At 38.6% G+C, this 22,206-nt stretch overlaps 2 protein-coding genes across 9 annotated transcripts; both read right to left on the bottom strand.

The window, feature by feature from the left end:
* Window positions 1–1,747: 1,747 nt before the first annotated feature.
* On the bottom strand, window positions 1,748–6,259 carry LOC139625121 (inositol monophosphatase 1-like). The gene is made up of 9 exons (XM_071484789.1): window positions 6,107–6,259; window positions 5,280–5,367; window positions 4,910–5,049; window positions 4,669–4,773; window positions 4,000–4,045; window positions 3,801–3,909; window positions 3,410–3,518; window positions 2,144–2,295; window positions 1,748–1,975 (listed from the first exon to the last, which is right to left on the bottom strand). Exons 2-9 carry the CDS (start codon window positions 5,340–5,342, stop codon window positions 1,848–1,850), a joined length of 852 nt encoding a protein of 283 aa, XP_071340890.1. The 5' UTR covers window positions 5,343–5,367; window positions 6,107–6,259; the 3' UTR covers window positions 1,748–1,847.
* Window positions 6,260–10,850: 4,591 nt separating this feature from the next.
* On the bottom strand, window positions 10,851–22,088 carry LOC139625119 (inositol monophosphatase 1-like). Of its 8 annotated transcripts, XM_071484788.1 has the most exons (11): window positions 21,994–22,068; window positions 21,641–21,705; window positions 21,317–21,483; window positions 21,127–21,184; window positions 16,323–16,456; window positions 15,421–15,525; window positions 15,118–15,163; window positions 14,813–14,928; window positions 14,481–14,589; window positions 13,207–13,384; window positions 10,851–11,717 (listed from the first exon to the last, which is right to left on the bottom strand). In XM_071484788.1, the coding sequence occupies exons 4-11, from the start codon at window positions 21,145–21,147 to the stop codon at window positions 11,599–11,601; spliced, it is 828 nt and encodes a 275-aa protein (XP_071340889.1). In that variant the 5' UTR covers window positions 21,148–21,184; window positions 21,317–21,483; window positions 21,641–21,705; window positions 21,994–22,068; the 3' UTR covers window positions 10,851–11,598. The 8 variants fall into 8 exon arrangements, with proteins under 8 accessions (XP_071340889.1, XP_071340882.1, XP_071340886.1 ...); XM_071484781.1 differs by lacking the exon at window positions 21,317–21,483 and having other exon boundaries at window positions 13,207–13,358; window positions 14,813–14,921; window positions 21,994–22,088; XM_071484785.1 differs by lacking the exons at window positions 21,317–21,483; window positions 21,994–22,068 and adding an exon at window positions 17,026–17,129 and having other exon boundaries at window positions 21,642–21,690.
* Window positions 22,089–22,206: the final 118 nt, after the last annotated feature.

The following is a 22,206-nucleotide window of genomic DNA, read 5'->3' as shown; positions in this document are numbered from 1 at the left end:
TCTTTCAGGTCTCCCATGGATTTCTAATTTAGAGCTAATAAAACACTAAATTTACTGTAACCGTTGTACGTGTCAAAATAATACAAAGATCCTAGAATAAACTGATTTACTATGTAGACTGAAAAGATCACAACACAATACAAAGCATCAAATTTTTGAGATTTTAACTTAGGGGTTCTTTCAATTGTTCAAATGTCCTTGAATTATGAAATGGGGGAATATAACTGATGGTGTCAAGTTAATATGCTAAATTGACTTTTATGAACTTGTGTGTCGCTCTCTGACCTCTGTGGCATTTACTGTATTATGTTACAAGGCAAATTCCAGTCAACTGGCACTTCGGGCAAGTTTTAGCAAATGTTAAGATGTGTTGTATTTGCAACTATTATTTGCCTTGCTCCACTGCAACACATAAATTCATTCCATTCTCCCCTACGCAATAAAAAAAAGAGCTTTATGCTTTATATCCCACAGCTGACACTCAAAAGTGCCAGGGAATTCGATTTTGCCATCTGCAAGACAGACGACAAGCATCTGTACAAGAACTTCACACACCTATCTGTACACTACAGCTGTGGCAAATATAAAGCAGCATAATTATATGGAGAAATTACATTTATTTATGTTTCAAAGGCACCAGTTCAAACACGTTCACAGACACCTCAACCCCACCACCAAGCCTCCTGCTGTTGCTGCTGCCGCTGTTGTTGTTGCTCCTGCTGTTCGTGTTGCTTGCTGCTGCTGTTCCATTTGTCGCTGCTGTTAGTTTTTACTTTCAGCTCGCTGCTCCACTCTGTACGTTTCGTTTGGGGCTGATCTCTAAGCCAGCGGTTAATTTACAGATCAGAAGTAAAAGCAAGAAGAACAGAAATGAAAGATTAGCCCATCTCTTGGTTGGGATCAATTTGTCTCACACTGAGGCAGGAAAAGGTCTTTATGAAGTATAAAGATGCGTCAGAGCATGCTGCCAATCTCTACTAAAGTATACATCAACGTAAATAATGAAAGGAAATACTGAAGTTTCAACCACTTAAGTAAAAGAAAAGCATCTTGAAAATCCCATCTATTCGCTGATGCATTACTGACCTCTAGTGGTCAATGTTAATATCAGTGTAATAAATTGTGTAAACAGCAATAATGCTTAAATTGAGGCTCTCAGGCATTATGGTGATGTTAACTGTAAGTAAATTATATGACACTTGACAGGGCCAATGTTTATAAAGTGACTTCAGCATTGACTTAACTCAGTGCTAAGGACTGTTGCCTCTAATGAGGGTAATCACCCCAGCAGAATTTCACTCATTTCCATCAGATAATTACCCATTAGAGTCACATGAGACGAGAGGAGAAATACATTCACTGATTGGAGACCCAGTCAAAATAACCATGAGTGTCAGACTGGGCTGGCTTCTCCTGCAATCTGTTGTGGTAGTGGGGGTGTGGCAGAGTTGAAACTGTGTCAATTTAAACCAAAACAAATGTCTGCGTGGATGTGGATTTACAAAGCTGAATATTTTATGTATATTGTAAGAGCAGACGTACACATAGGCAGCCACAGACCAAAGACAAGTGTGCAAATTATGTGCAAAAGTGCAAAATTACAGCTGTTTCCCTCTTCAATCAATATTTTTGACAGACGAATCACAGAAGAGTAATCAAATTTGACCACAAGGTCACTTCAGTCGAGCTGAAATTATTTCCATTGAATGAAAATCATGCAGACAATGAGACACATCCAGCATGCAAATTAAGATTATCAGTGGTGATTACAGCACAGCAACTTTATTCATACACATATAGCGGTAGACTGCACTTGTGTACAGTGTAAACAGGGTTTAAGAATATTCTCATTTCTTCTGCACCGGAGCATCGTCCCTCACCACAGGGAAAATTTCAATTTCTTTGATGATCCGCTTAGCAATAACCTCGTTGTTTGCTGAAACCATCCTTCTGGACATCAAATCGAATGGTCCCCCTAAAGTGTCAAACAAAGCCTTTGTTAAGAGAGGTTTCACCTGCACTCTTGTTTTCAAAAAGCAAATCCTGATTTAAGCAATGGTATTCACTAATTATTATTCATTTATTTTGCAATCAGTTTGATGCTACACAATCAGGGGATAAGCAGATTTGAAAGCATACGCACCATCAACATCCAGTAATATTCCTCCAGCTTCTTTGACTATAACTGCACCAGCAGCAATGTCCCAGCAGTGGATCCCGATCTCAAAGAAGGCCTCCACTGCCCCTGACGCCACCAGACACATGTTGGTGGCAGCTGTCCCTGATCCACGGAGCCTGTCAGGACAGATCAGATGGAGATGAATTAATTTAAATCAGCTACACTGCCCTACAAAAACAGCGAACTGCAACCACAGAAGCAGTGAAGTAGAGAAAAACGGATTTAAAGTTTGTCAGACTCACAAACTGTGTTTAAATGTCTTAACTTTATTCTGGTTATTATACCCAAAGAAAGTCATTGCCATAGAATCAACATAATGTCTAAAAGTTACAGATACTGCACTGTCATTTCAGATAATCCTCACGGAAAGCAAGGACAAATGTAGTATCTACGAATTATTATTATTTTATTATTTACAGTACAGTAACTGTTTTGTGAGGTGTCCCTGTCCACTTGCAATAATATTTGTATTGAAATCAATATGATGAATTTTTTGACAAATTGATACATGTAAATATGTCATTTCAGCTAATTAAGCTAACCATCTTTAGCAGGAGTTTAGTTAGCTGGAAAGTAAACTTCTTGATTAGCATTAATTTACACGTCATAGGTCCGAGGAAATAATAGCCTGGTTTGTTAGGTGGGCCAGCATTTAACATTTGTACTGAAATAGTTTACATTTTAATGCATCTAAACATGAATTATGCCAGGCTGCATTAATTAAACTGTCAAAAGTTAAGATGGTAGTTACTCTATAGAACAAGCTAGCTTAGAAGGGGTTTAGCTAGCCGGGCTTTTTTACATATTGATTGGATGGCTAGTTATTTAGTTATGGGAAACGACAAATATCAAAAATTTTTATTTTTCAATTACAGGTTACAGGCAGAGAAAAAAAAACAATAAATTGGATAAAGGTGTGGTTTAGTTCTCTAGTTGTTTAGAGGTTTGTGAAGATTGCCCAACTAGACTACTGCAGCACTTGGCAGTATTACGAAGCAATGATGCAACTACACAGTAGTGCAGTAACTACAACTTGGCCTGGTTTTTAGCTCCATTCTGCAGTTTCTGCAAATTTTACATGCTGTCTTACAGGAATTACACATTTAAATGGCATCATTTTTTTTCTGATATCACTTTAGTTTTGACAAATATATAGTTGGTGCATCTTGGCTTTGAAGGGAAGCACACAACCTTAAAGTGAGTCAGTGTATGCAATGCAAGACGACTCACCCATGCACGGGGATGCAGAGGATCTTCTGCATGGTAGAGAAGATCTTGGTTACTTTTTCCGGGGTCCTGTCAGTTCCGTGCTCGGAAATGATAATGGACTTCTTGATTTCTGTAATAGCAGCATGTCCATAGAGATATCATTATGTGTCATTACAGGTGTGAAAGTAACTGTGAAGGTTTTGCATAAACACGCACGCACGCACACACACGCACACACGCACACAGTACCAGTCAAACATTCAGACACATCAGACAGAATGCATATTGGATGTTTTACTAATTTGATCTTAGAAAAATATTTCATTTTCAAATATTCACATTAGTGCATCAAAATGTGTAGTAGTATAGTGTGTACTTTGATATGTACTGCACATAAATATATGACTATTACCTTGTACATCAGACACCTGAATTTGTTCATCATCGCAGAAAGCTCCCTTCCCCTTCCTTGCTTTATACATCTTGTCTTCCAAGCAGCTGTACACCACACCAAACTCCAGCTGAAAACAGATCATTTTTCAGCTTTCACAGTCTAATTATGGATAAACTGATTTTCTTAAGTGGTCAAATTCTCCTTTGATTTGACATACCTCCTTATTGACGGCAAAGGCGATTGACACAGCCACAAATGGGAATCTGTGAATAAGTATCAAGGTATATTATTATGTAGCTGTATTTACAGGTATTTCAGAACTATTCAAAAACAATGCTTAAGGAAAATCCTTGAAGGAACAGTTCCACTCAAAATGTGATGTAATATTAATTAATTATTTTTTATATTGTATTATTATTAATACTGAGTTTTAGAGATGCAGATTCTTTCTTTTACTGTTTGTGTATATTTGGGGAGGTACTCATTCATTGAGTTATTTGTGTCTTTAATCTGGCTCTGTTGGTGGCCAGAAGAGGTGAAGACAGAGCTTATCTCTGCCCATCTCAGAGATAGTTGTCCTGTTGGACAGGTCCTGATATGTCACTGGGTGAGTTTGAAACTGGCTTGAAAACTACTACTGCTTAAGAAGTGAGAAGTCAGAGAAGTAAAAGTTGTAAAGCACTGTTTCAAACCAGTAAACTGAGTCAAATGTACTCATCAGCAAGACTATCAACCCATGCAGACACTGAATATTTGGTGCCACGCTGTGTTAGTTAAGGGACAAATTATACTTCCAATGCTTCTTGTGATAGTACAGCTGAGTTTGTCCAATAACTGAAAGTGTTTGGTTTAAAGTGAATAAATCCAGTGACACAACAAATCTTACCCATGGACAAAATTTGTGGTGCCATCCACTGGGTCTATGATCCATGTGGGTTTGTCAGTTAAGACACACGCCTCCCCCTTTGCCACTGACTCCTCCCCAATGAAACTGCAGCACAGAAGAACCAATGGACCAATGAGCAATATCAAGACAAGCCTGAGCAATGTTGTGTTTTTCTTACAAAGCAGTACAAGCATACATAATAGGGGTAGGGGTGTGTATGTGCCTGGTCGTTTTTTCTCACCAGTGTGTGCCTTCTCCAAATTCCTCTTTAAGAGACCCAATGATGATTTTCTCCACCCTCTCATCAGTCTTCGTGACAAGGTCTACAGTGGAGCTTTTTGTCATTACCCTTATTTCACTCTCCCCAGCTTTCCTAATTTCCTAAAAAGAAATGGAACATTATTAGCATGCACTTATTCTGGTTTATAAATGTATTATCTTGAGGTTAAAATATAATCACAAAATTGCCAAAAATGATCGAGTTTTACCCTAAAGCCAGGTGTACATCCAAAAGTAATGCAAGTTCAGAAAGTGCATGAAGACAGATGGATAGAAACGAACTTTATGTTTCAGGCACCAGAGAAGAAATACATTTAGAAGCTCAGACATACCGCCCCAGCTTTCCTTGCCACTGCAACAGCAAAGTCATATGCCTTCTGCCATGGGTCCTCCATTTTTTCCACTTATTACTTAGGAGAGCTGTAAAAACAAACAGTTTGAAAATCAAGTTTGTAAAAATGCAACAATCAACCATAAACGCATAAAAAAAATAAATAAAAAAAAACATTCATGCTATTCATACAACATGCAATAAAGTGCAACTTAAATAAATATAAAGCAATTGGAAGCTACAATCATAAGCATGTCTGTCATAAAAGGTGTTGACTCTCTTAGGCCAAAAAAAACAATAACTACAAACATGTGTGATTAACACACTTCTCTTACAACGCAATAAGTTATGTAACACTTCCCCAGGCAGCTGGCATCCATCTGTCCTGCATTGTTCTAAATCACAGCCACAAGCCACAAGATTTCAACTTAAAAGCCTCTACGATTAAGACATAAAGGATGTCGCTAAAGGCATAGGCTTGGTTTTTCAGAAGTGGAGGCGCACAAGTGAAAAGTCATATCATGCATATTGTGTAAATTAAAAGATTATATCATGTTCAAAACCGTTCAAGGCAAAACTAATTTCAGTGTTTGCAGACAGTATGAGTTCATCTGCACAGAGCGTATAGTGTTAGTTGAGGACAAGACACCAACCCTCAACCCCTACATAAAGAGTTTTCAGAAATAAATGCAACAATAATAAAACAAAAGTAACAAGAAAGAGGTATTAGACAATTATCCATCCGCTATGATGATAAGCACATACCTGTACACCTTTTGTGCACACACAAGCTTTATCCATGAACTTTGAAATGAAAGGAAAACCTACCTTGTGATGCTGGGTGCTGTCAGAGGTAGCTCCTGGATGCTAGTGCACCTTCTTTTGAAAAACGTAACTTTAAGTTGCCTCACTGCAGAGATGAGGAAATTGTAAAAGTTGGCATGACACAGTGGGAAAAGTACTAGCACCGCCCTCAAATGTTTCCCCATAGCAACCCCAGGAAAAAAACATTCTGTTCTCATGAAGGCAGACCTGCAATAACATGATGCTGCATTGTGGTCGCACAAGTGGTGGAAAATTTTCGCGCATCTTAATGTAGTTCTTCTGTGATGACTTGAATAATGTGGCATCGTCACAGGAAGACACACCCTGCTGTGTGTGTGTGCGCTTGTGTGTCACATATGTACATGCAACAGCTGACATGAACAGTAATTAAATGCTTAAGAGTGCAGCACAGAAAATTCCAGCCTTATGTTCATGTCAGCTCATATTGACCCAACAGATCAGATTTCCTGAGGTGAAACTCTTAGATCTTTGGGAGAAATTAAAGAGTACATTCTGGTTCCTGACTTAGTTTTAACATGGGATTCGGCATGACAAAGCAAAGCTCTTGCCAGTTTTATATCTCCTAACAGTTTCATTGCTATTGAGCTTTCCTTTTATGTTCTTTTACTGTATTCCACTGGTGGAAAATACTTTGAAAGGTCCCCTGGTGAGTCATTGTAGATTGTGTGCGTGCATGCCCATTTTCTCGCTGTGCCTCTTGAAAGTTGCATACAGTCTTGACAATATCAGTTGAAGTATATACTGCAGACACACAGATCTTAACGTGACTTTATCTACATTTATATGTCCACGTGTGCATCTGTCTTAGCTGTTTTCCTGCAGTGGTTTTTGTTTTGAGAGGGAGAGGCATGCAGTTACATCACACTATAAGGTGAGGTAACCTAAAATGAAATTCTCTTCAATAAGAGGAGATAGTGCAGGGGAAAAAAAAAAAAAAAGCTGCCAAATTCACAGCAGCTACCCCACTCTTAAAATATAGAATAAAAATGTACTTAAGCCTAGGATACCACTCCCAGAGATGCAGTAATGTAGTGTGAAAGAATATTTTCATAATCTTCAAACTACTGAATATGAAACTCTCACCACTGTCTTGCAGGAAATCATATCTTGCTGCAAGATGGATTGTACAATTAGTGGTAAATGCTGCATGTTTTGCGAAACTTTGTGTGTTTCCTGTTTGATCATGGGCCTGAAATGCATTGATAATGGTTCATTTAAACGTTCTAAAATAGATTACACATACATAAGGGCAACAACACTTGACCCTGGTGAACTAAAAGTAACGCTCCTTCCAATTCTTGTGCACTGTGGAGATAATCATTTTAACACAGAATTACAGATACACACTCAATAATGCATTAGATTCAGCATTGTCTGATACTTCTGTCTGTGTTAAGAAAAATGGGGCTCGTTCAGACATGACTTTCATCCACTGCCACACCTTGCATAACTCAAGTTTATGTGTGTTGAAATACCCCGACTGTTTCTCCTGCTTGCTATTGCGTTAGTAACGACAGGATGAGTGCTAAAGCAAATGTTTAAGCGCTACATCAGATCCTCTTGAAGAGAGTTAGTCACCTGATATTGCTCCTTGTACGATACCAGTTTTATTGAACAGTGATAAAGCTGGCAGACAACACTGTCATCCTGCTGCATCAGTTCCTGGATTTGCTAGGAATTGGGCGCACAAGCTGTGCTGCTAAAATAAACAGGCCTCTGTTGAATTTAACAGATCAGTATGGGGTATCATGGAGGGGGGATTTGTTGAAAGTTTTGTTTGACCGGGAGCAGCAGGGGAGCAGTTGTCACCCTGTTGTCCCAGTTGTGCACTAAATATAAGATGCTTTCTAAAATGTTGGGAGACAGGCAGAGAGAAGTAATAGGACAAGCAAAACAAATACATCAGTCCTGCTGTCTCCCTGGCAGATCCGTTATGAATAATTTATCCAAGACGGCGGATGTTTTGGATGTTTGGGTCTCTGGAATCACAGCTGTAAGTGAGGCCTGCCATGATGCAGAAGTTGCTGAAGGTCAGTGGTTCACCCTGAAAGACGAGCAGGAGCTTCAGACAGGGTTTCTCTAGTCACCAAACCCCTTTTGAACTACATTATTCAAGAGTCTACAAATATGCAACTGACTCTGTGAGGCCGTAATTAGGCACAAAGGTGCTTTGAGCTGAAAGCTAACGTCAGCATGCTAAAAAGGACAATGCTAACATGCTGGTTTTTAGCAGCTTATGATGAGCATGTTAACCACCTAAGTTTAGCATGTTACCATCCTAACATGTGCCAATTAGCAGTAAACACAAAGTACAGCTGAGGCTGATGGGAATGTCATTAGCCTTACCTGGATTTGGTCATAAACCAAAGGCTTATTGGTACTGGACAAAATGAAATGTTGACCTGATAATAGTTCTTGATAAAATGTCAGGATGACCAAAGTTATTCCAATTCATCCACAGGGGGATCATGAATGTCTGCACCAAATTTCATGACAATCCATCCAATAGTTGTGGAGGCATTCCACTCAAAACCTTATAGGCAAACCTTGTATGGGCACTAGAGGGAAAGTCCGGGGATAACCAAAGTCAGTGGGATTAACCCTCTGGGCACCATGAATGTCTGTCTGAAATTCAATGGCAAATCATCCAATATCATCATATTTCAAGATATTTTTGTCTGGACTAGACTGACTAACAAACATTGCCCCAGGGGCTCCAAAGACCAAAAATCAAAGGTCAAATTGAAAGTCAAAGGGATTAGGGGATTTATTGTTCATTAGGATTCCCATTAGTGATTCAACAGCTACTCCTCCTATGGCCCATTCTATTTAAGTTTGTGTATCATATTATGTGTTGATTCTGCTGCACTGCATTTTCAGAATTTGAGTTACTTCATATAAGTAGTTTCACATACTGCATGTCTGGCTTTAAATGAAGAGGAAAAATTAGTCCTGAGGGATGCATTTGCTAGCGGGACAAAACTCCTTTCTGACTGTACAATGTAATGTTAACGCAGTATACAAGCTGGGTATAAAATAATCACAATGCCTTAATTATGGATGATTTAAAGTACAAGACATCTAAATTGTCAATGCAACCCTTTCTTGGGATCGATGATGATGATGATTTGTGGACTGATGATATGAAAATACAATAAGCTGTGGAATTCAATACTTGGAAATTTGGATAGAAGTCGTACAAGTGTCGATCCAAATTCATCTTTTCATAGAGGATGCACATATCTTTGTCCAATCCATAGTTGTGGTCTGATAGAGACGTTGCCCCCTTCTCTCTACAGCAAAGGTGAGAGAACCTTGAGGCCAGTCACAAGGTTTACCACAAAAAGACAAACTGAAGTATAGAAAGAAAACTGACAATGTAATTGAAACAAAGAAACTACAAATTCTAAATGAAGGCCTGGCTGAAGCTGTTGAAAAATATCTACAGAGCCTGACTCTTACCTCCAGGGACTCATTTTTAGGATATGGCAGGAAAACACAGCCCTGCCAGTTTTCAAAAGAACAATGGATGGTACTTCCTTTCTGGTAACAAGGACTTACAGTAAAATTATAAACGCTTGGTTCTTGGTGCCATTAATGAGTCTGTAAACAAGTAAAGAAACATCAAAAATCAAAGAAAATCTAAACAATGAGAAGATTTGTTGAGCAGCTGTTGGAGTAAAGGTGGTGTTGACAGAAGAGGACTTGGCTTTCAGTTGGCTGACTTCGGAAATCAATCCCAATGCTGGTGATTACGTCTGAACCCCCTGCTGCAGACTAACATGGGCCATTGATTTCTGTGGAGAGGGAGGGGGGCGCAACACAGAAGAGCTGGGTTTGCTCAAGTAAAGTGTTTTAAAACCATTTGTTAGTCATCAGCAAACACGAGCTGAAAAAAAACAGAGAAAATAGTCCATGGAGAGCAAAACTATTTCATAGAGCACATCAGCCTGGGGGGAGGGAGTCCACCGCTCTGCATGTGCAGCATCCGCAACGCTGACTGAAAGGGCATGGGGAAATGCAGCGGAGATTTTACATGGTGTAAATGCTGTGAATGCTTTTATCTCTCTACTAAATCACAACGGTAGCAGTCTTTTTTTCTCTTGTGTTTTATGGAGGGTTTTCTGTTTATTTGGTTTCCTGTTTGTCACAAGAGACATTTTTTACTTTACAGACTTTAAAAGGAGAAAAGACAGTTTCTCATTTTTCTAGGTCAAAGCGAATATGGACATTTATTTATGTCCTGAACACTTGTCTGATATAGAGTGATGTTGGGATGTCACTGAGATGTTTAGGAGCCTTGCAGGAGATTGAATGTGTGGGGATTTTCCATTCTCTAAAGAGAATTGTAGATTATATCAGGCTTTATAACATATGGGCTCTATATGGCAGCTTTTTGTCAAATGGTAGAATTGTACAGGAATGTCTGAATGAGAACGTGTCTTCACACATTTAATTGCATGTTGTTTTCCTAAGTTTTTACTGGTTTATATGTATTTCACTGGGAGAAGTCATGACACTGGACTACCATAATTAGTCAAGGAAACTGAACATCCTATGTCAGCATTCTTTCTGCACAAGTTTTGTTGCCAAGTATTGTCCTTAGTGTCTGGGTATGGCTAACATGTGCATGCATGCTGACACATGTCTCTGCAGGTCTTTAATGGCATGAATTTGTGGTGTGGTGTCAAAGGGGCTGAGCACAAGCAGGAGATATTTATAGTGCTTTTTTTTTTATTTATTTTATTTTTTTTTTTTATTTGCTGCTTTCATTACATTCTTACAAAAAAAAAAGACTTTTAGACACACTGCACACATTTTTAAGAACACCATCAGTGTACTTCAGTCTGGACTTGATAAAGAAGCAGTTATACAGTACAGAAGTTCAAGGTACACAGTATTTGGTGTACATTTTCTTCCTATAGTGCAAACTCAAGAGTGTACTTTGTCTATAGATAAATTCATTTATAAACTCACACTTAAACATATAATAACCTAAGACTGGAAAAGCAATATTATTGGTCAAAACCTGAACACATTTATACTAAAATTATTTCATGGTGGTGTAGTGAGGTATTTTAATCACTGAAGTTCCTTGCTATGATTCTGGCTGCATCATTCATATTAATAAATATCAATAGTAAAAAAAAATGGCTATGTGATAAGAGACCATAAAATCAACACAGATACCTTCATCACATCTTCATCATTAATAATGTCTTTTGTCTAAATAAGTCACAACAGAACAGAAAGTCTGAATCTGTGACTGATTAAGTGCAGAAACGCAACAATGACTCACAACAAAAGAAGGCTGAAAGTCAAAACGCTGAGAATTTAACAAACTCACTCAACTGGTCTTGTGAGGTAAGTTCACTGTTTAGGTTCTTAAGGCAATGACAGAATCTTGACCTGTTACATACCAACGATTTGAGTGTGTTTAAATGACTTTCAGCTGAAGAGAGTGTGGAAGCTTACTAGTTGTCTGTGTCGTCCCTGCCAACGTTAAACTCTTTTATCTCCTTCACAATGCGTTCTGCTATCGCTCTGCTGCTGGCCACGATCAGCCTCCGAGACATCAAATCAAAGGGTCCACCTGGTTAAAGGAGAAAATAATTTCTGGAATAAAAGTTTAGCATTTAAGAGACTTATCATTTAATATCTCATCATCTTATCATTTGGTCTGGTGAATTTTAAGAAGTGCATACTTAAAAAAATGTGTGCAGTAGTAACCTGAATAAACCAGCTGATTGCCCAAACTGCGCTAGATGCCCTTTTTCTATGCTGAGCTAAAATGATTCATCTATTAGCTGATCGACAGAAAACTATTCAGCAACTATGACGATCAAATAATCATTAACGTCATACTTTAAAAAGCCAAACGTTATCCAGTGCCAGTATGTAAAATGTGGGAACTGCTTCTTTACCCTCTTTGATATAATTTTAAACTGAATAACTTTCAGGTTTGGACTCTTGATTGGACAGGACAAACAATTGAAGATGAGAAAACTGTCTGAAAAATAATCAATAAGACAATAATCATTAGTTACAGCCCTAGCTATTGTGCTGAAGGATTGATTTGTGTGTAACTTCCTCATTATGTCCACCATTATGCTGACATGTAGCTTTGATGTAAATTGTCTTGCTTGCTGACAGAATATATTTTCTCAGTGTATAGTCTTGCATTGTTTACTTTGGGTTTTTATATAGTTTTTGCTCAACATCTCACTATAAGCAGAATTAAATCTGATATATTACATAGGTTTCTGCACAGCAAGATAATGAGAATCTAAATCTATCTCCTGGCTTCTGCAGGACACAGAAAGTCAAATTTCAAGACTTTTTAAAACCTTTTTAAATCCACAGAGTGGGGTACTTAACACCTTGTAACTATTCATCACTGATAGAATTAAACAAGACTCGCCATTATGTCAACAGTTCAACATTAACTGTCCAATTGATGATAGCTGACTGGACACAGCTCTTTCACCTCACATCACCCTGGTGAGATGAAAGTGCCTTGAAAATTGCTGCTACCACCACCTATACACCCTCTATTTTTATACATTTTGGATACGCAGAAGGGGGTGGCTTGGCAGACATCAAGGGTATGGTTGCTCTTTTAATAGCACTGCCACTGTCTACAGAGCAGCGTCAACTTGGCAAGCACTCATTAGCAGAGTCCAGTACAGCTTTTTCTATATGCTAAATCTCTGGCCAGCTGTTATGTCAGTGACAGTGTTACCCAAACTTAAGATCAAATTTCTCAAAATTTGCTGCTTCCTATTTTAACACCAAAGCTTATCTCACTTCATCTCTGATGGTATTTCAGAGGCATTTGTGAGCAGAAAGAGACAATAACAACAAGAATTAGTAATAATAAATACTTCAGAAACATTAATATCTTCTGTTGTGCAGCAGTTTCTCATTGCTTCATTCTATAACACAATCTCCTACAGCAATACTGCAATTTTTCAAGTCAATAACCCTGCTGACCATCATCATTTCATCCAGTGACTCAGCAGCCTTTGAAAAGTTTGGCAGAGGCAGGTGTTTAAAGAGCTCACATTTTCCCTGTGACTCACCTGAAATGTCCATGATAACTCCTCCAGCTTCGGTAACAACCACCGCCCCTCCAGCCATGTCCCAGCAGTGGATGCCCATGTGGTAGTAAGCATCAGCCGAGCCGCACGCTACCAGACACATGTTGACAGCTGCACTTCCTGGGGAGCGGATTCTGTGGATGGAGACGGGATGTTTGCTCTGCATTTGACAGCACGTGAATTCCGGATGGTTAGGTCAAAGTTTAGTATGGGTTTGTGGATGTTTAATGTTATAATCCTTACAGGTTTCATGAAATCAAACTCAGTTTGTGACTGTTGCATTTGGTATTTACATTCTGCAATTACCACTCTAGCTTAGCATATTTTTAATCTATTTATTATATCATTTTTAGCATAGATTTGTTTGTGGTGGTTTTTCTTTTATTCGGTAGAGGCAGTGTAACATGGATCACCTCAATAGGGACTGACCATGGACACTGCAATCGTGTGGTATCTACCTTAACCTTTAGTCTACCAAGGTGCCCCTGCATGTAGTACTTTAGTAGTTAGTGTTAGTGGCAGGGTCCACTGTTCCCATGCTGTATTCTAAGAGATTCTTGGGAAATGATGCATGCATATTAACCAGCGTTTCTTTTTTTTTTCTTCACTATCCTATGATTTCTACCAGAGCTGTATTAAATGACAATTGAAATGAAAAAGCAAACAAAAATTTCGTACTGCTGCTGCTGCTGCTTCACATTACAAGCATTCAACTGGCAGAACACGGGGTGATATTTTTGTGAAGCACAGAAACACGGCAGTGCAGACTGTTGGTTGAACAAACCCAGCTATTAGAAAATGTCCCATTGGGCTCTGTGACAGCCATTTTTCACTATTTCCTGTCAAGATCGGTGGACAATTTTTTTTTTTTTTTTTTTTTTTACAATTTTCAAAGAAATAATACAACAAAAACGAGCAGCAACGGTGAGTTGTTCGATGAAGAATAACAGGTGACGTACCTCCAATTCCTCAGTGGGTAACAAGTTCTACCCACATTGTGTGCAGCATAAAATCAGATAGTGATTCTTCATACCATGTTGGAAAAAAGGCCAATTACTGACTGACCTCTTCTTTAAAATTTCATGAGATTCAGATACACTTGTTCTTCCTCAGTATTCTTCCTTGTATTTCTGACAAGGTAGATGCTCAGGGAGTATTTGGTATAGTATTAAACTGCAACTGCGGCTGCAGCTGTCACCAAGTCAACCAGGACTGAGATGTTAAGGATCATGACTGGTTTATAAACCCATATTTACCCATGTACAGGGATGGTGAGGATGGTCTTGATGTTGGCCAGCATTGTTTTGAACTGCTCTGGATCCTTCTTGAAACCCATTTCTGTCAGTACCAGAGACTGGGTAATATCTTGGATGGGAAAAAAATAGAATAAAATATTACCATTTCAAAAATGACAAACTGTTTACTCCTGTTAGAAAACACAGACATCAGTGTGTAATGTTGAGCTGCTGCCTCTGAGATTTCACTGTGTAGAGCTGTTCGTACAGGCAGAGAATCTTGCTGTGATTTTACCTCCACCTGGTGGATTTCTTACAAACCACCAAAGCCTGATGTGATAATCAATATTCACCTTCTTGTCCAGACACTTTGATAGGGACTCCGTTGCAGAATGCTCCTTTCCCTTTCTGTGCCGTGTACATTTTGTCCTCGATGCAGCTGTAGACAATCCCAAACTCTATCTGAGACCAAGAAGCAGCACAGAAAAACAGCAGTGATTAATTCCATGTGGGAGGAGCACCAAAAATAGAACAGCAGTCATGTAAATAGAGAAATCTGCTGTACTACTGAGCAGAAATTCAATTGCTATGGTAATGTTTCATATAATTAAGACGTGACAGTGTAATTTACTTGTGATCATACAGATAAAAAACCTACTTCTTTCTTCACAGTGAAGCCAATTGATATAGACACAAATGGGAACCTGCACAAAAGAAATTTACAATATAAAACATTCGTTTAATGAACTCCCTGTAGGTTAAAGCTCAGAGGAATCAGTTTCTATTATCAGTTCAGTTTCATCTACGTTGTCTAATTATTCCAGACAGAGAGGACAAGCCAAGAGAGAACCTAATTAAAAGATAAAAATAGTTAAGGAGCGACAAAGATAAAACCGATCCAGTGCAGTATCAGTAGAGTTTCTCGGTGGCTCATACAGTATTTAAGAGCAGGCAGAAGTACCTGTGAACAAAGTTGGTGGTACCATCAATGGGGTCGATGATCCAAGTGGGATTGTCAGTCAGAACACTTGGTGCACCTGCTGCTACTGACTCCTCGCCTATGAAGCTTCCAAATCACAAAGACAAAAAAGAAACAAATGGTAATTTATAGCCATGATATAATAAATAGAAATAATGAAATCATTGCACCTGATAGTGTCCGGTTTTCTACTCGTCCGTATTAAGCAACATTATTTTAAGTACAGTTGCCACTATCCTGGATGCAAGGCTGTGGCTACCATGGAGTACACCGATGTCATGTGTTTTCGCATTCCTGAAGATAATTTACATCCTCCAAATACACTCGGTGCACATTTGAGAGGCTGATTCCAGTATTTTAAGATGCTTTATTTAATTTAGGCTACCTTTAGGCAAACAAAAATAAATTAATCAAGAAAGGATTCCAGTATCTTTCCACTAGAATTTCATTCCTGGCAATGTAGAGAGAGTTTTTTGACAGCACTTCGATCTTCATATTAACAATTAAGTGAATTACTGCAATGTTTCAAATCCAAATTATTATAAAAGTTAGACATTTAATAATGTGTTTACTTGTTTGTTTTCTATATGGACTCTTACTTATGACATTAGTATATGAACGAGCGTGAACAATTACAACAAGCATGAATTTGATAGAAAATGGTCCTACAGATTACATAAGAAAAACAAAAGTGAAGTAAGTGGAATGAAGCATTAAATAGCACAAAAAGATGAAAAATAAGTAAATAAATAAAAGCAGCACAGAAATGAAATGAAAATACACAGATTGCTCTTGATGAACTCCAAGGTCTTCCATTAATGACCTGCAGTATGATCAAGCGGTGCAGATACCATCTCTCATGTCCATGTTGGTTGGGCCAGTACCTGTGTGTGGGGTATTTCTCCTTGATGGAGGATATAATAAGCTGCTCCACCTTCTGGTCCGTCTCAGTCACCAGGTCAACTGGTGAGCTCTTCTGCATGACAGCGATGTCCTTTAGGAGCGCCTCACGGACCATCTGACAGAAGCATGACAATGACAAACTCAGCAGGGGCATTTTTTTTTTTTTTGGATGACTGGCTACATCTGCAGTTACATATTGTTGGCAATGACAGGTCAGAGATTATCAGGTGTAGGCTCCGAAGCCCAAGTATACCTATGTGTTGTCTTTACCACGTTTATTTCCTTTAGAAACACTGCATTTTTCCATGCAATCAAATGCCACATTCAAAACTTATCTCATGAGGAAAGTGGCTGTATAAAAGGTCTGAGTTTTAGTCATTGTGTTCTTGTAAATGTGTGACTAGTTAAGCGTTAACTACTCTGCAGTGCCACTTTGGCTAGACTTATCTTGTAAAATAATATGTATACAACGGTTTAACAAAGGTTGAATATATAAAATATAAACAAAATGACTGATACAGGATATAACATTTATAATAGCACCATGGTATAAGATACTACTGCTAATAGAGGTATAATGAATTCAAGTTTCACCATGGTTAATGTTGCACAACGTTTCCGCTCAAAACCAATTAGTTTCCAGCCCACATAAGGAAAAGTACAGCTTCACCAGCGCTTCCTCACCTCCCCAGCCTTTTTGGTGACCTCCACACAGTGGTCCATACACTCTTTCCAAGGGTCGCTCATGTTGATGTGGAGGAGGAGCAGGGATACTCACGGCTGTGGACCTGCTACCACAAGCCAAGCACAAGCCAAGACTTTGAAGGAACCGTAAGCATTTACAACAGGAGTCAATTAGCGTTGAGCGGCGAGCTAATGGCTGTTAACGGTGCGAGCGATAGCTGCTTAGCTAAATTAGCTGCTTATGCTAGTTAGCCTTTACGGAGTGAAAGCTGCGATAAACAGGTCCTGAGCTTAAAGACAACCACGGCTTCAGACATATAATTAACGCTTTTGCCGGGCAATTTTGCAACGACTCTTAATTAACGTTATAAAGAGCTACAACACTAAAACAGTTTCAACGGGCTAATGCTAACACACCCACCTCCGGATAGACTTGACTGCTCAGTGTTGTTTTAACTATGGGGGCGGGACTAAAGGTTGTTCGCACTCTCATTGGTCAATCACTGCCACTGGATGTGTTGTCGCCGCTCTCATTGGCTAGAACGCTGTCATTTATCCTTCCTGGGAGAAAGTACAGTCTTTCACTAAGTTAAACTCAACATTTTCTTTCTGCAAGAGCTAACCAGAATGGCACTTTTCTTCATTATTATTCTTTCCACCGACGTATTTATTAGACGCTTTTTTAATATGGCTGTTACTGTTCTATCGTTTCACTTTTTTTGGCACAATAATAAACAATGACCTGAAGCCCCTGTTTTCTTTGTGAGTAGTAGTACATCTTTCTTTTCAGCATCTCTGAACATTTATCTGCAAATCTACCCAGCAACACAGCTTAAACTGCTGATTTTATTTTACTTTTTTTTTTTTCCATTGCGTGTGTTTTTTCACTAAATGTTGATAGTTTACATAAACCTTATTTGTTTATTGGGGTATTTTAAATAAATGCATATGATAGGCCCAGTTATCCATGGTGTCAATCTAAGATGAAACATGAATACATGCATGTTATATTAAGTGTCGAGGGGTGCCATGGAAAAAAAAAAAAAAAAAAAATCGCTATGATTGGTTTTCTTGGTTTAAGGAGTGTAGATGTGATAAATATACAAGCCCCGCTTCAGTCCTGAAGGTGGCAGCAGCAACTGAATATCTGATAATGCTCACATGCTGGCTGCCTCTTATGGAGAAGCATAAATGTCAAACATGATGTTGTGCACAGAGGCTTTTGGTCCTGTGGGTAAGCGTGGGTGTTGTTTTAATGTTGAGTTGACATTTCAAAGATGAAATCCATGTAAAACCTGTTTCCACTGATGTAATACAGATTCCTCTGCAATTGCCCACATTAAGACTTTACACATAATTGCAACAATAGCAGAATACTTTAAGTTATTTCAGTCAAGTAAAGTCCAAAATGTTTATTGGTTAAACTTTCATAACTAAGGAATTTGTTGCTTTTCAGCATTTTTGTTACTTTGGCTTTCTTTGTGGCTGCTAGTCTAATAAGACACCTCACAGACCTTTGGCAACTTTTTTTCATTATTTAGCTATAAACAAAGGCCTAATTGAAAGAGGGATTAAGGCAGAAATGTTTTTTTTTGCCTACAAATGACTTTTGACAACATCTTTCTGTGAGATTATTGCACAGTCTCCTCTAAAAATGACCCAACCGGTTTTGTTACCTGTTTTTGTTGCCTTTGTATATTAATAGAAAACATGTTGATTCAAGAGCCATGACACATTGGAAAACTAGAATAATTTCTTCTGCTTCACATTGTGAACCCTATTTAAAACAGGAATGAAATAGCTAAATGTGAGAGAAAAGGAAGTAGCATTTTGATAATTAATGTAAGGCTTCCTTTAACTTTAGCTAATTATTCATGAACTTTCTCTAAATGGCTGATGTTGGTTCTGCTTCTTAGAAGAAAAAAAAAAAGCTACACATACGGTGCATTACAAGAAAGTTATCTTTATAGGAAATCTCAGCTCATATAGACATAATTCAATTTGTCAGTGGAAGATTTAGACACCCTGTGTGTGAACAAAGGGCTTTTAAATTTACTGTCTTCAGCTCTTGCTCCAGTATTTTGGCTTTGTTCAGCAGCCTTCTCTCTGGGGTTGTATTCAGCCACTTAACCTCACAGCATTTTCTGTCAATATGCTCGCGCAGCCCTATAGAGACGTTCTGCTGTGCAGAGTGCTAACAATGCAATTAGCTTTAAGAACACGGGGGCACTAGTTCATCCATACTGTCTCACAGATTTCACCTCAGACGGCATTAATCTTACTAAGAGGTGGCAGAAAGTCAAAATCATTTTCTTCAAGCAGGTAATGAGATGTCTGGCAACAGTTAGGAAAACATTAAATCTAATTCCTCCAACCTAGAGCAATGCTTTTATTTTTTAAGACAAGACAGTATAATAAGAATCACATCAAGCTTGTCACAAGAAAGTAATTTGAGAGCAATTTTCTGTATATTTGGTCACAAACAGCATGAGCTGAGACTTTCTAAAGGTGTCTCTTGGACTCCCTACAATTATTTTATGGATGCTATACATATTAACACAAAACAGAGGACAACAGGATCAAATATACACACAGTTCCCACACTTACAAATACTGCATGTCATCTTTTTTTGACAGTTAATTACAACACAACCCATTGGCAAATCTGTGATATTTTGAAAACATAAGAAGTTGATGATTGTGCCATTTCCTCGTTTGTTTTATAGCAACCAAAAAAGTAGTTCCATATTTACATGGGACCGAGACAAGGTGTGTTTTTGTCAGCAGCTAAATCAGAACATGTTTGTCATTGTGACTGTTTACCCTGTTCACCATCATATAGTGTTGGCAAGCTAACCTTTGGTAATTAGCAATTAATACAAAGTAAAGCTACAGTGATGGGGGATGTCTTTAGTCTTCCAAATGTGGAAATACCTTGAATATCTGCAACCCATGCCATGGGTGCCATGCCAGATATGAAACTTCAGATATGAAAGCTGCTGGACCTCTGCCTAAACCCCACCTATTTCCAGTACAATGGCCGGGTTCTACAGACAAATACATGGCAGTGCTCTGGGCTCATCAGAATCTACCATTGTGGGAAACCTCTACATAGAAGTAGAAAGCAGAGATCTGAACTCTTTCAGAAAAAACAGCGCCAAGCCACTGGTTGAGATACGTGGACAACACATGGGTCAAAATTTAATCCAAGGAAGTGAAAGCCTTCAAAGAACACATCAACTCAGAGGAAAGAAACCTCACGTTCACACAAGAGGATCTCAGAAACAACAGCTTGCCTTTTTTGGACTGTGCCGTACACACTGAGGACGTCAGGAGCCTCCACACTGGACTATACAGGGGGCCCTGCGCCCAGCCATTGAGACAGGCTACTCACCCGACCTACTCCCCCGACACCGATATTGGCTCAAATTAGGGTCAAAAAATTATTTTGAACTTCTAAAGTAATGTTTACAAATAATTCCAGTGTTTGTAGTTGCAAATCAACCTTTGTAAACTTGTAAAATAAATCTGCACAAGAAATTCAAGTTTGTGCATGTGATAAAAGTTGTGGTTGTGTCAAAGAGATTTGTATTTGTGAACAAAAACCATGTGAATCAAAACTCAACAATGGTGTGTTTAAACAAAGATAGTGAAAGAAGAAATGGTTTTGTGGATGTCTATGAACAGATACTGGGCAGGAAACTGTAAAACCCCAACCTTGCACAGTGTGTGACACTGACCAGTGCACATTTTAACCCTTGTAACTTCATTGTCACATGTGGGGAGACTTATGAATGCAGAGTTTTACACAGTTTTCTGCTCCGTATCAGTACACAGATGTTGACAAAACCCTTTCTTCTTTTACAAAGTCTGTGTTTAACCTCAATACTGATCATTTTTTCCAAGCTTTGAACCACATGGTCTTTTTTTTTTAACAAAGACAAATCTCTTCTACACAAGCACATTTTTTCCACATGCAGAAACTTCCATATCTCCTACGGATTTGTTTTAAACGTTTACAAAGGATGATTTACAACTACCCTAGTTTGACCCTAGTTTGAGGCCATACGGTTATAAGGCGCAGTCATATGCATGACTTACCATTTGCTTGTGGGTGACCATAAGGTGGGGTGCTAGCCGGAGGTGGATCGTGGCATCCCTGTGAAAACACATAATGGTAACTGTATTAAATAAGATTACTTTCCATTGCAAGGTAAACAAGGATATTTAAGCTCTCTCTCTTCTTTTGACTTGAAGTTGAAACATCTAATATGGACAAAGGGAAGCTACCTAGCTTACTTCAGGCACACTTGCAAGGATCCAAGGATACAGTAAAAATGCCTTTATTATGTTAAGGTATATCAGATTAAAATATGTAACAAAAATAAATTTAAAAAATCTCAAACAGGGAAAGAAAACACAGACTGGTTTCAACCACCACAGGTCTTCAGGGTGTGGCTGGAAAGAGAAACAAACCAGAGTGGACTGTTGTGATTCCTTATATCGACAGATCTCTCCTGCATACCACATATTACAAGTAGACTATGTGAACAAGAAGGTATTAGTTACCATCTTAATTCTAATCAATAAAGATGAGAAATAAAAGTAAACCAACCATTTGTACACAATAGATGGGTAAGCCAGCCAAGAACAGTCTGAAATCTGCTTCCTCATCAAGACCTGGATACACAGAAGCATCAAACTTAAAAATCCAAAAAGTCTCTCTCCAGTAATTTGATACAACAGATGGGATTGGCAGATTTTAAGACAAGACAAATACATAAAAATCAAACATTTGATCATACTGTCTTGAATAAAGCAACAAACAATTCTAAATCAACATCAGTACATCAGTACATTCTGACCTTAAATATATAATCATGTGAGACCAAACCAAGGAGATTAGATGTGCTACTTGACAACAAAATAAACACGACTTGAGGAAATACAATGAAATAAATTACTCACTCAACACGCTCAGGAACAAAGGTGAAATGATGGAGGGAAGCAGCTCAACTGAAGGGCAAACAGAGAATGAGCTCAGGACACAGACCACAGAAAACTCAAGGCACCTGTGTGAGCTGGCCAGTCCGCACACCTGTCTGGTAGTTAGTCTGATTCCAGTCCACAGCAGAGATGCAGCCAGGTGTGGGCATCACTGCAGACCAGAGTGGTCAGGAC

The sequence above is a fragment of the Trachinotus anak genome, unplaced genomic scaffold, assembly GCF_046630095.1.
Source record: "Trachinotus anak isolate AG129_WGS33_773 ecotype Australia unplaced genomic scaffold, CSIRO_AGI_Tana_v1 ptg000009l, whole genome shotgun sequence".
Lineage (NCBI taxonomy): Eukaryota > Metazoa > Chordata > Actinopteri > Carangiformes > Carangidae > Trachinotus > Trachinotus anak.
Note: the sequence above shows the minus strand (reverse complement) of the source record. Positions and strands in the feature narration are given on the sequence as shown.

Coding starts and splice junctions, on each gene's coding strand:
- LOC139625121 (XM_071484789.1), bottom strand. CDS start 5,342: ATGGAGGACCCATGGCAGAAGGCATATGACTTTGCTGTTGCAGTGGCA. Junction 5,050..5,279: donor TGGCAAGGAAAGCTGGGGCG/GTATGTCTGAGC, acceptor ATTTCTTTTTAG/GAAATTAGGAAAGCTGGGGA. Junction 4,046..4,668: donor ACCACAAATTTTGTCCATGG/GTAAGATTTGTT, acceptor ACTTATTCACAG/ATTCCCATTTGTGGCTGTGT.
- LOC139625119 (XM_071484781.1), bottom strand. CDS start 21,699: ATGAGGAAGCAGATTTCAGACTGTTCTTGGCTGGCTTACCCATCTATT. Junction 21,185..21,640: donor CCATCTATTGTGTACAAATG/GTTGGTTTACTT, acceptor GTGTTTTCACAG/GGATGCCACGATCCACCTCC. Junction 15,526..16,322: donor GAGAAATACCCCACACACAG/GTACTGGCCCAA, acceptor GTGATTTGGAAG/CTTCATAGGCGAGGAGTCAG.